This window comes from Ursus americanus, chromosome 16, assembly GCF_024610735.1.
Source record: "Ursus americanus isolate L20-20 chromosome 16, mUrsAme1.1.p, whole genome shotgun sequence".
Lineage (NCBI taxonomy): Eukaryota > Metazoa > Chordata > Mammalia > Carnivora > Ursidae > Ursus > Ursus americanus.
In genome coordinates, this window is record NC_142142.1 from 30,752,303 (window position 1) to 30,770,451 (window position 18,149).

At 37.3% G+C, this 18,149-nt stretch overlaps 2 protein-coding genes across 15 annotated transcripts in view; one reads left to right on the forward strand and one right to left on the reverse strand.

The window, feature by feature from the left end:
- Positions 1–2,257: 2,257 nt before the first annotated feature.
- Positions 2,258–7,587, reverse strand: ANKRD49 (ankyrin repeat domain 49). Of its 2 annotated transcripts, none has more exons than XM_045790784.2 (3): positions 7,524–7,587; positions 4,386–4,740; positions 2,258–3,142 (listed from the first exon to the last, which is right to left on the reverse strand). In XM_045790784.2, exons 2-3 carry the CDS (start codon positions 4,641–4,643, stop codon positions 2,681–2,683), a joined length of 720 nt encoding a protein of 239 aa, XP_045646740.1. In that variant the 5' UTR covers positions 4,644–4,740; positions 7,524–7,587; the 3' UTR covers positions 2,258–2,680. The 2 variants fall into 2 exon arrangements, with proteins under 2 accessions (XP_045646740.1, XP_045646739.1); XM_045790783.2 differs by lacking the exon at positions 7,524–7,587 and adding an exon at positions 6,901–7,422.
- Positions 7,588–7,706: 119 nt separating this feature from the next.
- The window catches only part of MRE11 (MRE11 double strand break repair nuclease), a 76,952-nt gene continuing 66,509 nt past the window's right edge, over positions 7,707–18,149 (forward strand). For 9 of the 13 annotated variants that reach the window (XR_015726961.1, XR_015726962.1, XR_015726964.1 and 6 more), the window contains exons 1-4: positions 7,707–7,838; positions 8,570–8,697; positions 10,540–10,672; positions 15,373–15,533. Coding sequence is in view for 5 of the 13 variants with exons in the window: in XM_045790778.2 (XP_045646734.1) it covers positions 8,678–8,697; positions 10,540–10,672; positions 15,373–15,533 (314 nt within the window). In the remaining 8 variants the exon portion in view is untranslated. Of the gene's footprint in view, positions 7,839–8,063; positions 8,199–8,569; positions 8,698–10,539; positions 10,673–15,372; positions 15,534–18,149 lie in introns of those variants that run through there. The other 4 variants (XM_045790777.2, XM_045790779.2, XM_045790780.2 and 1 more) reach the window with 4 other exon arrangements.

Below are 18,149 nucleotides of genomic sequence, written 5' to 3' on the forward strand. Positions count from 1 at the left end.
AATTATTTGCTAAAATCCTTTTTTTCTTTTCTTTTCTTATTCCTTGGGGTTTTTTTCCCTTCAGTTGGAGACCTCTGATGCCTGAAAGGGAACTTCGAAAATGGGATAAACAGTGTTTCCAGGAATGGAGGTGTTTGGATTTTTGTCATAATAGATGCCAATGAATAGAAATAAATGAATGCTTTTACACCCACAGAATAAAGACTCTAAATCCCATCACCGTGGTAGGTTGTGGGTCAGAAAGCTCCCTGGAGAAGCATAGATAAGCAAAGCCAACTCATTTCACTGTGAGCCTGTGAACTATGATGTGTTCTTTGAATAATGACATTCACCTTTCCTTAGGCATATAAGCAAATCAAAATTAAGCCCATAGTTATGAAAGACAGATTTTTTTTTTTAAAAAAAGTGTTTGGATAAACTCTCTCAGATTAGAGAAAATTGTGTTTGCAAACTGAGTTTTTTGGGGGGGGCGGTTTCCTTCTTAAAGCAAACTGGAAGGTACAGGTAAGTAAGAGAGTCAAAAGCGTGATTAATGAATGCATTCTGTGGATAGGAAACACTAGTAAATACTAAGGAAGTACAAAGGAAGCAAACAATACAAATTTGTCCCTGAGAGATGGAAGGGATTTCTTTTAAATGTGGAGTTTGCTCCTCAGTTCTGGTTGAATGATGACTGAAACCAAGGGAGTAGTGAGTCACATCTCAGCTCCTTATCATAAATGAGGAGGCCTCTTTTGGTCCCTTAAGTGGAAAGCTTACAACAAATCATGGATGCAACTCATTCCAAAGTAAGAAAGGAGCCATGGACTCTGTGACTTTCAGGTAAGCAGGTAGCTCGTTTAGCAGTCTGCTAGGATAGGTGGGGTCCTATTCTATTGTCATTGCCTGTCAGCTGTACCTGTCATTTGGTATCCCTAAACTGGGTCACCTTTTTTTTTTTTTTAAGAAAGAGTGTGCATGTGCACACACATGGGAAGGGCGAACGGGCAGAGAGGGAGAGAATCTTGAGCAGTCTCCACACCCAGCACAGAGCCCCACACAGGGCTTGATCTCATCTCCCTGAGGTCATGACCTGAACCAAAATCAAGAGTCACATGCTTAACCAAATGAGCCATCCAGGCACCCTGGGCCCAACACATTCTGCCAAATCCCTTGCATTATAGACACTGATACTGTGAAATGGAAGCATCCCCTAGCCAGAGATCACAGAATTAAAGCCCTCCTAATTCTTGCATCCTGTTTGTCATGATGATTCAGTTCATACATTAACTTTTCTGAGATGATTCAATTTTTTTAACCCCAAAGCCACGAAACATATTTGATTAAATAACATTATTAGTTAGTCTAGAGTGATTGGATCACATGGGCTGGCTCCAAAAGACAAACCTTGGTGAATATGTAACTGAAGAAAAGGCCCATTGGTTTAGTTTCCTTCCCATAGGATGTCAGCTCTGATGTTAAGAAGAGAAAACCGTTTGGGAATAGTCACAGAGAGGCTAGTCAGTGGGAAACTCCTGCTGGAGAGACAGAAAGTAGTTGCTCAATCAATGTATGCTCAATGAATACACAGATTATGGATCTGAGGAAGACATGTGCTGGTAAAAAAAAAAAAAAAAGAATTGGTGCCATTTTTGTTGTTCAAAACTTTTATTTTTTATTTTTTTCTGAATATTTATGCTTGTGTCACCATCCACACTGTGGCTTTTTATAGCCTGAGCCACTTCGTGGTTCTAGCCCCAATATAATCACCATCCCTTCACTGTTAGAATTCCTTTTCCCTTGTCTCTTTGCCTTTGTACGATTTGTATAAAAGGAGGACCTTGGAAAATCAATACTTCCTGTGAACTAGAGAGACCATCTGAGCAGTGCCCCGAACAACAGGATTAGGCAGGTAAAACCAATTGGCGAGCAGATATATGAGGATCTCTTGGACCAAGGTAGAGTTGTGTGCATGTCTAAAAGGTCATGCTGACTCACCAATGGAAGAAGGATCATGTGGGTTGACCAGGGTGAGGTAGGACTGTGCACAGGATTGTGTGAGCTGTGGTAGCCGAGGCAGTATATAACATTCACGGACTAAACTCTTTAGCTGACTACTTTGCTGAAAATGGTCTATGCTCTAAAAGACAAAGATCTAAGCTTTTTAAATGTTTTTTTAAACTTCTGACAATTCAAGTCACTAATAAGTTAGTTCTGATGGTTTAAAATGAAAGCAAATGGCTATAGTGATGTAGAGAAAATGGCTGAACTGCACCAGTATACTTGAGATTTTTAAATTAAATTCCAAGTTACCTCACCTTATAAAAATACATGTCAATATACTAAATACTCCACAAAGATCCAGGATGGGGGATATTTAAAAATACACTTCTCTTGGATCAGCACCAAAAATATCATTAGTTTTCTGTACAACCCGTTACAAGTTTTTGAGTATAAGTGTGTTAAAATTATTTCTGATAAAAATTACAAAGTCCACATAGATCGGTAAAGATATATCCAAACAACTTTCAAATACATTTTGACATCGAGGTTAGGCATTTCACTTGGAAGGGCATTAGAATGTGTACCACTGCATTTCTATCGTAAAACTTTTGATGTCAACTTTGTATCATGGGGATATTTCCTATCTCACACAAAGGAGGCACTGGTACTTGGAAACTTAAGAAAATTATTAGAACCGTTATGGCTGAGGTGAAGAATTTGTGCAGCCTTCCACAACTTCAAAGAGGTAGTGATAGATACTTGTTCGCCTGGCAATATCAAAGGCAGTTTCTTCCAAGTTGTTCTTCAGACCTGGTTTGATGTAGCGGTTCATCAGGAGAAGCTCCAGGGTATCTTTGCTGTCCCTGTTCCCGGCAGCGAGATGTAAGGGCGTCAAGAGGCCTTTTGTCTGGGCGTTAATATCTGCGTCATGCTGGAGTAAGAAAGAAGCTACTCTGGTATTGTTCCACTTACAAGCACTGTGCAAGGGTGTCCAGCCATCCACAGTCACCGCGTGGACATCTGCCCCTTGGGCAATCAGCTCACGCACCACATCTAAGTGTCCACTGTAGGCTGCTCGATGAAGAGGCGTGTATTCATCCTCATCTCGCGTGTTCACGTGAGTGGCCTTTTCGGACAGTAGTCTCCGCACTGTAGTAAGCTGAGAAGGAAAAGGGATCTTTTCAAAACCCAACTGGACCCAAAACAGTAAATGAAGAAGATTAAACTGTCTAGTGGTGGTAAATTTATTTAAGTTCCATAAAAACTTAGCAGATGACTTTAAGAAAAAAATGATTAAAGATTTCTTTTGGGGGCAGAGAGGGCCACAGACTTAAGAATGAACAAGTTAGTGTTGACCACACTCTTGCTTCTAAGAATGTGACTCTCTGAATATCAAATATCAATATTGAATGTATGACTATCATACATTTACTCCTGGTCCAATTAAGGCCCATTGCATAAAAGCTTTAGTTCTAGATGAGTAATACAGACTATAATTGTATTTAATATTTTATACTTCATTAGTGAAAACATAATAACTGATTTTTCCACAGTAGGATTATCACACCAATATACATAGTGCATAAAACTTTGAAAAATAAACTTCTTTATCTGAAGAATACAATGGTAACAAGGAAATCCAGAGATTAAGGAGCTCAATTCCTTCAAACTAAAACAACTTTAGAAACATGTTTTCAGGAAGTGATTTTCAATTTGGTCTTTGGATCTCTGGTGGGATGCAGTGTGCTCCTGGGTGAAAAAGTTATCCAAACATGCAAGACTTTTAGGTATTAATTTACTACCACTGACATGGAAGAACTTAGTAAAATGTAGACGTGGCTGAGTGGGAAGAATACATTTGATGATGCTACTTAGATGATATTGGGCAAATTAATATTCCTGAATCCCATTTTCTTGAACTGTAAAAGGGAAGAATATTACTTATCTTGTGGGGATATATGAGGATTAAATCAAATAATGTAGTAAAGTGCATGGTATAGTCGGCATTCAAAACAACATATGTTAATTCCCATCCTCCCTCTTCTAAATGATAGTTGTCTCTAGGATGATCTTAATGACTGAATATAAATGATCTAAAAATATAGGTGATTTCTTGCTAACTTTATTATTATCCCTTTAACTTCCAAATAACACCCAATAGTATGCTTTGTGACTTACTATGTCCTTTCATGGACATTGCCTCATTCGATCCTCAAATCCTGTATAAAAGATACAGGTATTATCATGGCCACTTTTATAGGTAGGAAAATAGAGGTTCAGGAATGGTAGGATATGCCCAAAGTTACAAACCAAATAGAGGTTCAGGGGCATGTCTTCTGGCTCTGAATCCAATACTTTTCCTACTATATGATGGTTTCCTCTTTAATTTTTTTTTTTTTTACCCGATTTTTTTCCGCAGCCCAAAGAAGCAATTTGCTTGGATCTTTCTCCATCTTTTTTTCTTGCAATTGATACCACTCTTCGGTTTTTTCATCTTGCTCCTCGTCTTCATCAGAATTCCCTACCCAGAGACTTTGGGTACCAGTGGGAATAAGGTGTCCATGTGTTTCCAACAATTCAAGTTGGTTAAAGTGTTCAGAAAAGTCCAAGGAATTTTCTGGGTCTGGTTTTCCATCATCATTTACTTTCCCTTTTTCCATTTTTACTATGACACTAAATACAAAACATTTCAAATGCCAGGGTATAAATAATCTTTCTAGAGATGAATTATGTCTGCTGTATTTTATCCATCAAGATCTGGAAACACAAACACAAAAATTATTAGCAAGACAGTAACTGTTTATCAACAGCACAGATAAATCTTGCAAACATACACAATAAACCCTGTCTAAACTTTTTGGTTTTATTGGTAGTCTTTACATTCTCTAAATACCAGAGCTGAGATTTGTTATCTATACCTTTAATGGTTAAAACTCCTTATTTTGTTTGTTCTGATACTATTGTATTATACTAAGAGTGATAAATGCTTAAAGCTTTTAAATCATAATTAAAAAGACAGGCACATTCATGATTTTTATAAACTAGACACATAGATGATGTAAAGCAGAAACAAAAACTTTTAGTTTCTAATAAATTACTTCAAAGAATCAGGCACTCTTAGAGATGGAATAGCCCCAAGGACATCTGTACAAATCTCTCATCAATGCAGATATCTTTATTATAACATCTATAACTATCCTATTTCTACTTTAATAATTTCAGGCTTGGGAAAATTCATCGCTTTAAAAAGGAGTCCCATTCATTGATAGACAAATATAGTTCTTAGTTGGCTTCTTGCTGTGAACTGAATTTCGGCTGTCATTCACTCCATTCAACAAATATGAAAGGATGCCTGGTCTGTGCCAGTCTTTGGGTATTGGGGTTCATTAATGAACAAGATCCATGTCTTAGCTCACGAAGGCTATTGTCTAGTGGAGGTGACTGCCAACAACAGCAAGATCTGTGTTACCACAGGACTTTGTCCAGATACAATGAGTATACAAGAGGGTTATAATTAACCCAGTCCTAAGGGATTAGAGAAGGCTTCTTGAAGGAAGTGACATTTATTCAACTAAGCTGCCACATTAATTTATAAACCAGCATCAGTTTAAAGAGTTACACAGCTTATTAAATCTTAACCAATTTTTAAAAATGCAAATAACTAACAAGTATCTTTAAAAAATACCATTTCTCAGGCTCCCGATTATATTTCTTGAAATCTTATCAGTCTTTCAAGGCTCTTCTCAGATGTTATCTCTTTCATTAAGACTTTCTTTGAACTTCCAAATTAGATTTCTCTCTATCAGCTTTTTTTGTTCTACCTATTGCCTTATTTCAGCACTAATTATTTCCTTAGATGATTATAAGCTTAAGGATAGGGACCGTATTTAACTTATATTTATATCCTGCTTATACAGAAGGCATTAATCAATATTTGTGGAATCAAATTTAATTAAAGCCCTATCAATTGATTTCGTCTGGAATGGATTCTGAGAAGTTCCAGAGTTAGTCTTCCCTTAAGATACTAATTTCTTTCTAATTTCACAAGTTTAATAGTATTCAATCCTAATGTAGCATTAGATTTTATTACTAGTGCCAAAAGTACTAATCTTAAGTTTAAATTTATCACTCATGACTAATAATGTCTCTGGGCCTGTCACTTCATTGTAAAATGTAATGACTGTACTAAAGGATTTCCAAGTCATGCTCAGCTTTTCAGAGTCTACTGAGACCCCATCAGAATTGCTTTATGTTTTATTAGTTCTCTTGGAATTTTCACTTTTTATTATCGAAGTATTGTTGATATAGTGTTATATTAGTTTCAGGTGTACAAACACAGTGATTCAACAATTCTATACATTACTCAACGCTCACCACAGTATACTATATTACTGACTATACTTGCTGTATTATTGACTATATTCTCTATGCTGTACTATTCATCTCTGTGACTTACTTATTTTATAACTGGAAGTTTGTACCTCCTCAAACCTTTCACCCATTTTGTCTATCTCCCCACCACTCTCCCCTCTGGCAATCACCAGTTTGTTCTCTGTTATTTATGATCTGTATGTAGGAACTCCTATTGGGGTTCTCATTTTTTTACTATCAAGCTAATCCCTGAACCTTGCAACACAAAAATGATCACATATCAGTTCATTAAACACTCTGAACAGATACCATAAAGTTCATTTAATTATATCAAATACAGAACCAATAAGGCACATATATTATCCTCCCCTTTCCTTTCTATAAAACTCCCCCCACTTTTTAAAATAAATTCTGAATTTACTGCTCCAGATACAATAACTCACACACAAAATTTCTTTTTTAATTTTAGACAGATTTAATTTAAAGAGTCTAACCTAGGTGCATCTCCCTGATTCAGGATTTTAAAAAATCGATTAAGATTCTTACTTGACGGTACTCCACCAGGAAGAAAATAGAGTATGTTTCTTAAAAGAAGCCATTTCGACAGAGATCTAACCATGTCGACGCCTCACAAGTACTCTGTGACAGATGCGGTCATAAGCCCCATTTTACAGGCGAAGGCACCGAACTTCGGACATATTAAAACGTGCCCTAGATTAGGGACGCTTCAATGGAACTAAAAGGTCTGATTTTGTAATTCAAAAGTTTCACTTTTTTTTTTTTTTTTTTACTGTACTGTATCTTTCGGCTATCATCACAAAGCAGTACAGACGTGCCAACCCCGGGATCCAGGGGTGAAAATAAGGGGAAGCAGAGAGAGTAAAAGGGTCCGAATGCTCTAACTCGGGGGAGTGGGAGTGAGGGAGAAGGCCCCCAGTCCCGGCCCTCTGGCACCGATTGGTCATTTCCCAGGCCCGGAGTCGCGCCTGCGGCCTTCCAAACAGCCAAGAGCGGAGAAGCCGCTCCAGCCCTAAGCCGGACCCACGACGCGACCTGAACTGCAGGGCTCAGCCAAGGTCGACAGGTGACCCGCCCCCTAGGGCCCAGTAGTTTTTAGGTGGCGCGAGGGGACCAAGGATCGCGGTCCCGGACAAGCAAGAGCTACCCACCTTAAAGAAGGGAAACACCACCTTCGCGAACCTCGCTTCCGGGGTCGTCCCTCGGCTTCTCAGGATTGGCTCCTGCTTGAGGGCGGGGCGTCGCCGCTTCTTTCCCCGATCCCTCACGGCATTCGGCAGCCAATGAGAGCCGAGGAAGACTTGAAGCGCACGTCATCAATGAGGTATCGCGAGAGAAAAAGCTGCCTTTTTTTTTTTTTAATCTTCTCCCGCCTAATTCAGGTTTATGGCCCAGCGGGTTCTCAACACGCAGGTTTAGGAGGTTCTGTTGCTTTTCTTCTCACGAATCCCGCTCCTTTTTCCCGGGTAAAAGATAGCCTGGGGGTCCGGTGAGGGCGGGGGGCTTTGGAGAGTGTAGGTTTGGGGTAATTTGGGAATCGTACCGCCTTCTATTTTGTGGGATCCCGGGCGGAAGCCCTGAGTGGATTGACACTTTGGAAAGAATAGGACGGGTCGGCTAAGTCCTTGAGGATTCTGGTTCTGGCTTCAAAGAGTCCAGTTGTTGGGGGGGGGCGGTGTGTTGAGGCTTAGAATCTGGAAGGAACCAGGAGTCCGGACGTGGAAGGGGTTATTTCCCCAAATATCTTGGCCATTTCCACTTGTCTATAGGGCGCCGGGCGTTTTCCGCGGAGCACGTGTTTCTGTTTATTTACACTACTTTTAAAGGTGGGGCCTTTCTTTTTTCCTAAACTGGACCATTCCTTTAAACAGTCTTGTGGTTGAGCAGGAAATATGGGATTTTCTCCACGCTCCAGGGTAGGCTTTGCTGCTATTTAAACATTTCTGCACATCCAGAGTTGTTTCTGTGTTAAACCAGAACTACTGGATGTGACCCTTTCTGTCCATTTATCTAATAAACATTAGTTTCCCATAGTTTAATCATAGTGGTGAAACTAAAATGGTACTGGAGATGTGCTGTTTTCTATTGTGAGCTCTTAAAAAATAAAAATACAGTAGGTGCTTAGATGAAAATGAGATTCCTAAAATTGATAGTTTTTGAAATAATGTGTTTTACAGTAATGTAATTTTGCTTTTAGAATTTGCTAGAATTTGGAATCGAGTGAGTTTTCTGACGTATTTGATCACACTACCCGGGAGTACTTGGAGAGAAAACTGGTTCCAGAGGAACTGGACTGACCACAGAAATGAGTCCTGCAGATGCCCTGTAAGAACTTGCCTTCTGGAATCATTTTTGTTGCTTTGGATTTCTAAGGCCCATCAGCTATGATCCCCATGAACGAAAAGTTACTTTAAAAAATTAGCAGTAAATAGCTTGCCTGTGAACAGAAATGTTATTCATCAAAAAGAATATTTAGATTGTTAGAAAATTAATATTATATGTTTACTGACTAAAAGATAATATACAGCTATAGATTGAGGTCTTGCAGTAATTTGGCATATTACTGTAGTATGTAGTTTATATTCTAAGATTTTGTCTTAAAATATTGAAGCTATCAATATTCTTGAGCTTTTGTGAGGACGTCTTACTGGTCAATGCAAACCTATTTAAGCAGATTTTTAGAGTAGTAAATTGCTCTAGCATTGAATAAATTGGAAATGAATTTGAGTAAAATGAAAATCAAAGAATCAGAAGTTATGTGGAAAAAGCCTTAGATTTGGAGTCTTTCACCCTGATTTCAGTTCCTTGGTTAATACTGTGTCACCTTGGGCAGGTTAGCAATTCTCTGAAACTTGCCTCAATTTCTTCACTTTATGTATGTAATTGGAATAAAATTGCCTTTCTCAGGTTAATTTAGATGTTTAACTGAGAATTCATTTGAAAATATTTTATAAATTGCTATGGAAGCATAGGGTAATGTGATCTTGAAAGTATTCTGATCAGCCTGTGTGTATGTAGCAGTTAGAACTGTGTGCATATATATCATTTTCGAAGTTTCTGAAGAGAAATCTTTTCTGGAAAAATCTCATCTATAAAGCTTTCAATTTTGGAGATATATGTGAAAGTTTTTTTAAGTTCATTATGTTTTAGTGAAAATAAACCGAGTGGTTAAATCCTGTTTCTTCCACTTAGTTGTGTGATAAATCATTTAATTTCTGTTTAGTTTTCTCATTTTTCAGAGATAGTAATACCTACTTCTTTACATGTGGAAGTTGAGATGAGATCACAGATACAGAAGTTTTAAAGAAAGGTTTTTTTTAAAATTTAAAGTTTTTATTATTTGAGAATGAGAGCTCCAGTGGGGGGTGGGGGGGAGGGAAAGTCAGGCTCCCCACTGAGCAGGGATCCCTGGGGCTGAATCCTAATCCCAAGATCATGACCTGAGCTGAAGGGAGACACTTAACTGACTGAGGCACCCAGGCACCCTGAGTATTTAGAGAAAGTTAAAAGTTTCATTAAACTGAAGAAGGTATTAATAACTACTACATTGCTGCTTCAACTGAGAGTACCTTTGAATACTACCAAATTCAAATGGAATTGTAAATAATTCTGTTTTGTTACTTGGCCAGATTTGTTAATGAAACACTAACTTTGTATAGGGAATAGAATCAAGCAAGTGCCTTCAGGGGCTTGAATGTAAGTTACTAGTTTATTGGGATAAAATCTACTTATAAAGTAAGAGGAAGGGCTTTTTAAATTAATAATCAACTCTGATTTTCCTGGCAGAGTACAAAATAGATAAATAGCAAGTTTAGACGTGGAGTCAAATCCTCTTGGGATTTTGGGACGGAACAGAATTGGAAAACAATGGAGATTTTAGGTCCAGGGTCCAAAGGAGTGTATAAAACTGGAGTTGTAATAAGGTTATACTTTTTTGAAATGAGTCACAGAATCTTTTTAAAATTCATGTGTATTCTGTTTTGAATTAGCTGTAGGCAAACTATGTAACGTAGATCTGTTGAACGCTTCAAATTTTCAGACCTATTTTAAAGCTAGAAAAGTGACTTCACTGTATAACTACTATTATTTATCTTCTGAATTTAGGTTTTAATCTGCTTGAGCATCTTTTAATGAATTATCTGAAATGTTTGTTCTTTTTTTATATAGTGATGATGGAAATACATTTAAAATCTTAGTTGCAACAGATATTCATCTGGGATTTATGGAGAAAGATGCAGTCAGAGGAAAGGATACATTTGTAACACTGGATGAAATTTTAAGACTTGCCCAGGAAAATGAAGTGAGTTTGGTTTACATTTTTTAAGTTTCCACTATGCTCCCCTCGTCAGCAGACTCTTTTCCTTTCTTAAAGTTGGAGGTTTGTTTTTAGGCTCATGTGCTCACATTGCCTGGTTAAATATCAATATACTATAAACGCAAAACGGATTTTAAGTGCTTTGTGACCTTAATTCAGGTAGGAGCTAGTTTGTTAGAAGTGTGTAAAAATTTACACGTATTTATGGGGTGTTTACTAAGTGCAGGATCCTGTGGCAGTTTCTGTTTGAAATGGAAAGATGACTCATAGTTTTTGCTTTCCAAGAACATAGAGGATACCGGTATGTGAGATAAAACAAACGTCCATAATGCTCAGATGCCAGGTCTTATGTGGTAAGAACCATAAGAAACTTACGAATAGCCTTTCCAGGAGTTTAGAGGTAGAAGAGATCACATATAGAGGATAGCAAGATCAGTTTAATGAACGAGGTGGCACTTAACTCGGGCTTTGAAGGAAGGGTAGGCTTTTGATGGGTGAAGACCGTAGAAAATGTACATTTCACAGGAAGCAGGAAGAAGGGCATAGAGGTGAGACAGTATGAGATCTGTTAGGGGTACAACAGGTCAGTTTGGCTCATTAGTAGTCCATATGTTAGCGTGCTGAAAGACTAAAAATGCTGTTTGAGCTGCATTAATGGAGGGCTTCAAATGCCAGATTGAGGAGTTTGTACCCAATTCAATGAAACATCTTCTGGCAACAGGGTAGAGCATGAATTGGAGACCAGCCGACTTTTAAAGTAATGGCATGGGGTGGAAAAGAGGAAGTGAATACAAGAGGTATTTAAAGATTGGATTTGCATACTTGAGGGGTAGAGTTGAAGGAAAGGGGGAGGACAAAGTAGAGTATGTTATATTTGGGTGGATGGTAGTACCAATAATAGGAATACCTTCTAAATAAGGGAGAGGTACTTCTTTATGTGGGAAGGTGATGAATTCTGATTTAGACCCTTTGAGTTGTAGATTCCAATAGGACATTCAGGTCAACATTCCAGCAAGCCATTGAAATGACCTGTTGGACATTTCTGGAGAGAGCTTGGGAGTAAACATAAATGCTTAGCACTTACAAATTAGTTTCTTCAACTTTGACTTTTCCTCAGAGTTTCGTTCAGTTTTTCTGTAAGTCCTTTGGTTCTTCTTCCTGAATGTATATGGAAACTCTGTTTCTGTGCCTATATGTTTAGCCCAAAATATTATCCTATTTTGGACTGCAGTAGCTCCCCATTAGTCTTTCTGTTGGCATTCTTTTTCCCTACATCTATTCAGCATAGCTGCACAAGTGAACTTTTAAAATCATCAGTCAGATCATATCACTCTGCTGCTTAAAATCTTCAAGTGGCCTTCCACTGAATCTAAAATAAAATTCAAACTACAAGGCTTAACTTGATCTGGCCCCTGCCGGGAGACTTCTACAGCTCTGCATTGTTCACTGTGCTCCATCCACACTGGCATGTTCTACTCTGGGACCTTTGCATGTCTGATTCTCTCTCCTTGGAGCACATTTTATTTACCTTTTTGGAGAGGTCTTCCTGGATATCTCCAAACATTTCAATTACTCTTTATTTTCTTTCATAACACCATCTGAAATAATATGTTGAATTGTCTACTTGTTTATCGATCTTTTCCACTAGAAAGTCAACATGAGAGTGAAAATCTTTTCTGCTTGTTCATGCTTTATCTTAAAATCTAGGAAGGATCTAGCAAGCAGTAAGTAACTCTTAAAAATTTGTTAATGAATGAGGGAATGTCTAATACTATTGCCTTTTAAGATGGCTTCCTCCTTCCCTGAGGGCAGAGAAACTTGGCAGCTAAAGAAGGTCTGTTTCCTGCTGGAGAGTCATGTTTTCTTTCTTCTCTTAGGTACTAAATACTTCTATTCCTGAGCATAACCTTCTTTCTTGTACTTTGTCCTTTGCTTCCCTTCTGTTTCCTTGTTTCCCTTCCTGCATTCCTTAATTTTAACATCCCCCTCCCGAACAGCCCCATGCTGGTACTTCCAGATGTATATTTACTGTTACCCTTTATTTGTATTTAGTATTTCTTATTATTGAAATCTAAATTTCTCCTGACTTTGAGTCCCCTATTTTGTGTGTCCATGCCACTAACTAGCCTTATCTCTACTCCTTGATTCCTTGGAATTTTTTTTTTTTAACTTTTAATCTTGAAACAATAGCAGTCTCACAGAAATGTTGCAGGAATAGTACAAAGAATTCCTCTCCTTACCTTTCACCCAGATTTTCCTACATTTTACCACATTTGTTTTATTCTCTCTCATTACATATACACAGGCACACTTTTTTTCCGAACCATTTTTTTTTTAAGATTTTATTTATTTATTTGAGAGAGAGAGCATGAGAGCGTGAACTGGGGTAGATTTTCTGAACCATTTGAGAGTAAATTGCATGTATAACCACAGTACAGTTATCAACACCAGGAAACTAATATTGTTTCAGTACTGTTACATAATTTTAAGATGTTGCTAATTGTCTCAGTAATGTCTGTTACAGCAATTTGGGGGCAGGATGGTAGAGTCCAGGTCCTAAACTAGGATTACATTTTGCATGAAATTGTCATGCCTCCTTAGTTTCTTCTAATCTGCCTTTTGTCAGTCTGCCTTTGTCTTTTCATGACCCTGACATTTTTGAAGAGTTGAGGTTAGTTATTTTGTAGAATATTCTTCAGTTGGATTTGTCTGATATTTCCTCATGATTAGATTCACTTTTGGCAGGAATACCACAGAAGCAGGTTGTTTCCTTTTTAGTGTTCCCTGGAGTCACAAACCAGCTTTTAAAAATTAAAAAAAAATTTTTTTTTAGTTTGTGGTAAATACAAATAACAAAATTTATCATCTTAACCATTTTTAAGTGTACACTTTATCAGCATTAAGCACATTCACATTGCTGTGTACCCAGCCTCCGGAATTCTTCATGGTGCGAAAGTGAAACTATATCATTTAGATCACTATTCCCCCTCCCCCTCAAAATGTTTTTTGTTTTGTTTTGTTTTTTCCTACTGTTGTGATCATTTCCTTCCTTAAATCTTGTTCATTTTTGAAGACCTAGCTGAAGTCCCACATTTTCATTACAGCTTCTCTGTCTACTGTAGGATGGAAAACTTTTCCTTTCTTTTCTTTTAGGTTCTTGGGCTGGCCTAATAATTAAATTGACATAAGAGACATGAACAGGAGCAAAACAAATTTTGTATGTACAGGAGCCTCATAAAAATATTAGACTCCCTGACAGTCAGTAATTGAGGCTTACTTATATTGCCATTCTAAGCTAAGGAGAAAGGGGGTAGAGGTCTGGGGCTTTAAAGGGGAGGAAGATAATTCATAGGAAGATGGGAAGAACAAATGTTTTCCATACCGTGTAGAGAAGTCTCTTGGATATAAAAAGTTATCTCTGATAATAGCTCTCTTCCTGGTATGGGCCCCTGTCTAAATTCTTTCAGGCAGTTAAGGGGGGTAAAACAATAAAAAAAAAAAAAAAGCTTTTCCTGAGTCTGCCGAGTCTTAACTGCCTTTAGCTCAAAGCAGTCCACATGCCAAAGTGCCTCTTTTGGGGGTGCTGTATTCCTCCCCCCTTCACTGCTGTAGCCCAAGTGATCTGTACTGCTGGGTTCTTTTGTATAAGTAAGAGTTTAATCAAGTTTCTTTAGGTAAATTATACACTTCTTGAAAGTGTGAGTGTTGGACTTTTTCTGTGTAATTTCTTGCTTCTCTCTTGTTTCTAGAATGCTCTTCCTTTTTTTTTTTTTTTAAAGATTTTATTTATTTATTCGACAGAGATAGAGACAGCCAGCGAGAGAGGGAACATAAGCAGGGGGAGTGGGAGAGGAAGAAGCAGGCTCATAGTGGAAGAGCCTGATATGGGGCTCGATCCCATAACACCGGGATCATGCCCTGAGCCGAAGGCAGACGCTTAACCGCTGTGCCACCCAGGCGCCCCTAGAATGCTCTTCCTTAAAGTCTCATTTACTTTTTATAGTGCAACTCCGATGCCACCGTGTTGGCATATCCCTTCTGGACTCCCTGCCCTCAGATGAGGTTTTTTTCCCTTCAGTTAGAATTGATTATGATGTCATTGCTGCTCCTGGTGTGTTTACATATCCATTCTGTTGCATGTCTGAGTTTGACTCAACATATTTAGGGAAGAGATTGTATTTTATCCATTTTGTATCCTCAGGGCCCAGTACGGGGAATTGCACATTGTCAGTGTTTAATGAGGGCATGGACATCATCTGTTTTGTAGATTGCTATTTCCTTAGGTGCCAGTGCCTATAGGAGCCCTAAATAATTGTTGAATGAATTGAATGAATAATCTGAATTGAATTGGCTGTCTTGTCCATAGGTGCTGTTAAAGTGCTAAATCTGTTTGATTTGAATAACAACAACAACAAAAGAAATAATGATCACTTCGGGTAGCATGAGTCAGAGGTTTGGTATAATAATTTGAAGGTGGCGTTTTTGAAGGGTGGCCTAGGAACCTGAGTTGGAGTCAGATTAATCAACAGACTGGCAGGCCCCTTGAATAAATAAATTATAAAACTTTAAATCTCCATACACAATAGTATCTTTTATGAGATTTTTTTTTCTACCTCTTTAATCTGTAGTTTTGACATTTTTACCCAGAAAACATACTAATTTTCACACTATTTTCTGTTGATTAGGTGGATTTTATTTTGTTAGGTGGTGATCTTTTTCATGAAAATAAGCCGTCAAGAAAAACATTACATACCTGCCTTGAGTTATTAAGAAAATATTGCATGGGTGATCGTCCTGTACAGTTTGAAATTCTCAGCGATCAGTCAGTCAACTTTGGTTTTAGTAAGTAAGTATATTTAAATGCTTAAGTGAATGTTTCCTTGTGTATAATATTTTTTGTAAAAGACACCTCAACAATTAGCCATTTCACTTTTACAAAAAGTTATTTTCATAATAAGTGTAATTCTTTGAATTTTCTGTACATCATTGTACTAATTTGTATTTCCCTAATTGTGGGACTGAGTATCTTCTCACATTTTTATTGTACATTTGGGTCCTGTTCATATCTTTGCCCATTTTAAAAATTGGGATTTTTGTCTTTTCCTTTTGAATGTGTAGAGGTTATTTATATATTCTAGAGATTAAACATTTGTTAGGCCTTTATTTTTTTTTTCCAGTCAGTGGATTGTCTTTTGACTTTTTTTGTGGAGACTTTTGTTGACAAATACTAAATTTTAGTCAGATACCTCATTTTTTTTCTCCTTAAGATTTGTTCCTGGGGACTGACTGACAATATCCACCTAGAACCCCATGTTGTAAAGATAGTCTCATATCTTTTCTTAAACATTGTACAGGATACCACACTGCACGTAGTTGAAATGTTCTCTCAGTCTCCTCAGACTATGCCAGTTTCTGTCTTTTCTTACCTTTCATTTCCCTGCCAATTTTGAAGTATACTGGTCAGCTATTTTATATTTATAGACTGTCCCTCAATTTCGGTTTTTCTCGTGACTAGACCAGGATTGTGGGTTTTCAGGAAAGAATATTCCACAGATGTGAAGTGCCCTTCTCATAGCATATCCAGAGTATATGCTGTCAGCATGGCTTATTACTGGTGAGGATAACCTTGATCTCTTGATTAAGGTGGTGTCTGCCAGGGTTCCCTGCTGTCAAGTTAGGATTTTTCCCTTTTCATACACTGTTCATTAGAAATGAGTTGCTAAGTCTAGCCCACACTCAAAGAGGAGAGGGATTTAAGTTCCACTTCCTAGAGAGAGGAAGGAGTGTCATAGGATATGGGCATATTGAAACTATCGTAGTCATTAGTAATTATTTTGAGGGAGATATTTTGAGGCTGTGCACCTATTCTGTATTTCCTTAAAGTTTGTCCTCTATTTTAGCATTCACCAGTGGTTCTTGCCTATAGTAGTTATAACTGTGGTGTTTTAATGGTGATTTTCTGTTTCCCACATTTTTCCTACATTTATTAATTAGAATTCTTCTGTAAGGAAGATTTGTCCCTTATCCCGCATTTGTTGTACTCAGCTGTCTATCAGTAGGCACTTATTTTTTTGCTTATATCAATATGAACCCATTTTTTTCCTTTGGATTATAATTTAATACTATTGTAACCTATTTTGTTGCTCAAATGGTTTGTTCTCAGTTTAGCCATTGGATGCTTTTTCAGATGGGTTCCTATCTGCTTTTGACATACCTTCATCCTTTCCCCCCTCTTACTTTTTGGTGCTAGAAGATGCTCCAGGCTAAATTTTTATTTTCCCTTCCCTAGCTTTAGACCCATCCATTTCTTCAGAGAGCCCTGGTTCCATTGGAGAATGATATTTAAAAGCCCAAATCTAGATGCTGGGCTTGCACATTGCTATTATCTTGTCACTGCATCTAGGCTCTCTCAGTCCCCAGAGCTAAGAAATACACATATATGTACTGACGCATGAAAACAGACCTATCTGTATTTATTTATTTATCTATATTTTTAAAATAAGTTCAGGTTGGGAGGGAAATTTTTAGAGATTTTTATATGTAAGAAAATGGCTATATTTAACTTTACTCTGGATTGATAATTTGGTTAGTATAGAACTGGATTTTAAAAGATTACTGTAATTTTAAACATACAGCCTTGTTTTTATGAATTCTGATCAGTATCTTTACTGTCTTCTATTCAGATCTAGAACTTGAGTGTTTTCTTCTTTCTTTCATCTTATTTTTAAACTGTATGCTATTTTTAAACTGCTCCATCCACCTTTGCAACCTGTTTACCTATTTCTTTGCTCACTGTTGTTGCTTCTTCTATTTCATTTTTATCTCTGGCTTCCGTTTTCTTCTTTCTGAAGTACAGTTTTCAGTAGTTTTTTCACTGAGTGTCAGTGAGTCCTAAACTCTCATTTTTGGTTGCTGTTGAGAAGTCCGCTATCATTTTAGTTGCTATCATTTAAGTAGTATAACATAGTGATTAAAAGCATAGGTTCTGATATAAGACCATCTGAATTTGTGTCCTGGCTTTGCTCTATCTTACTTTTATAATTATAAAATGGGAAAACAATAGTGGTGATCTGACAGAGTTGTTGTGAGAAGTAGTTGAGTTAATAAGAAAATTGCTTAGAATAGTAACTGGCAGAAAGAAAACAGTTAAGAAAACTTAACTATTAAGTTTTTCTAATTTTCCTTAGCATTTCACAGTCTTACTATGACATATATATCTGTGGATTTAGTTCTAATTGTTCTGTTGGGTATCATGCATTTCAATCTGAGGATTTTTTTTTAAGCAATTTTAGGAAATTTTTATTCATTACATTTTCAGACTTTATTTCCTGTTCTTTCTCTTTTAAAATATTATTTATCTCTCTTAACCTTGTTGTTATTTTGTCCATTACTTTATCTCTTTGTGCTGTATTCTGAATAATTTCCCCTTCTTACTTACTAGTTCATATAGAAAAATAGATAA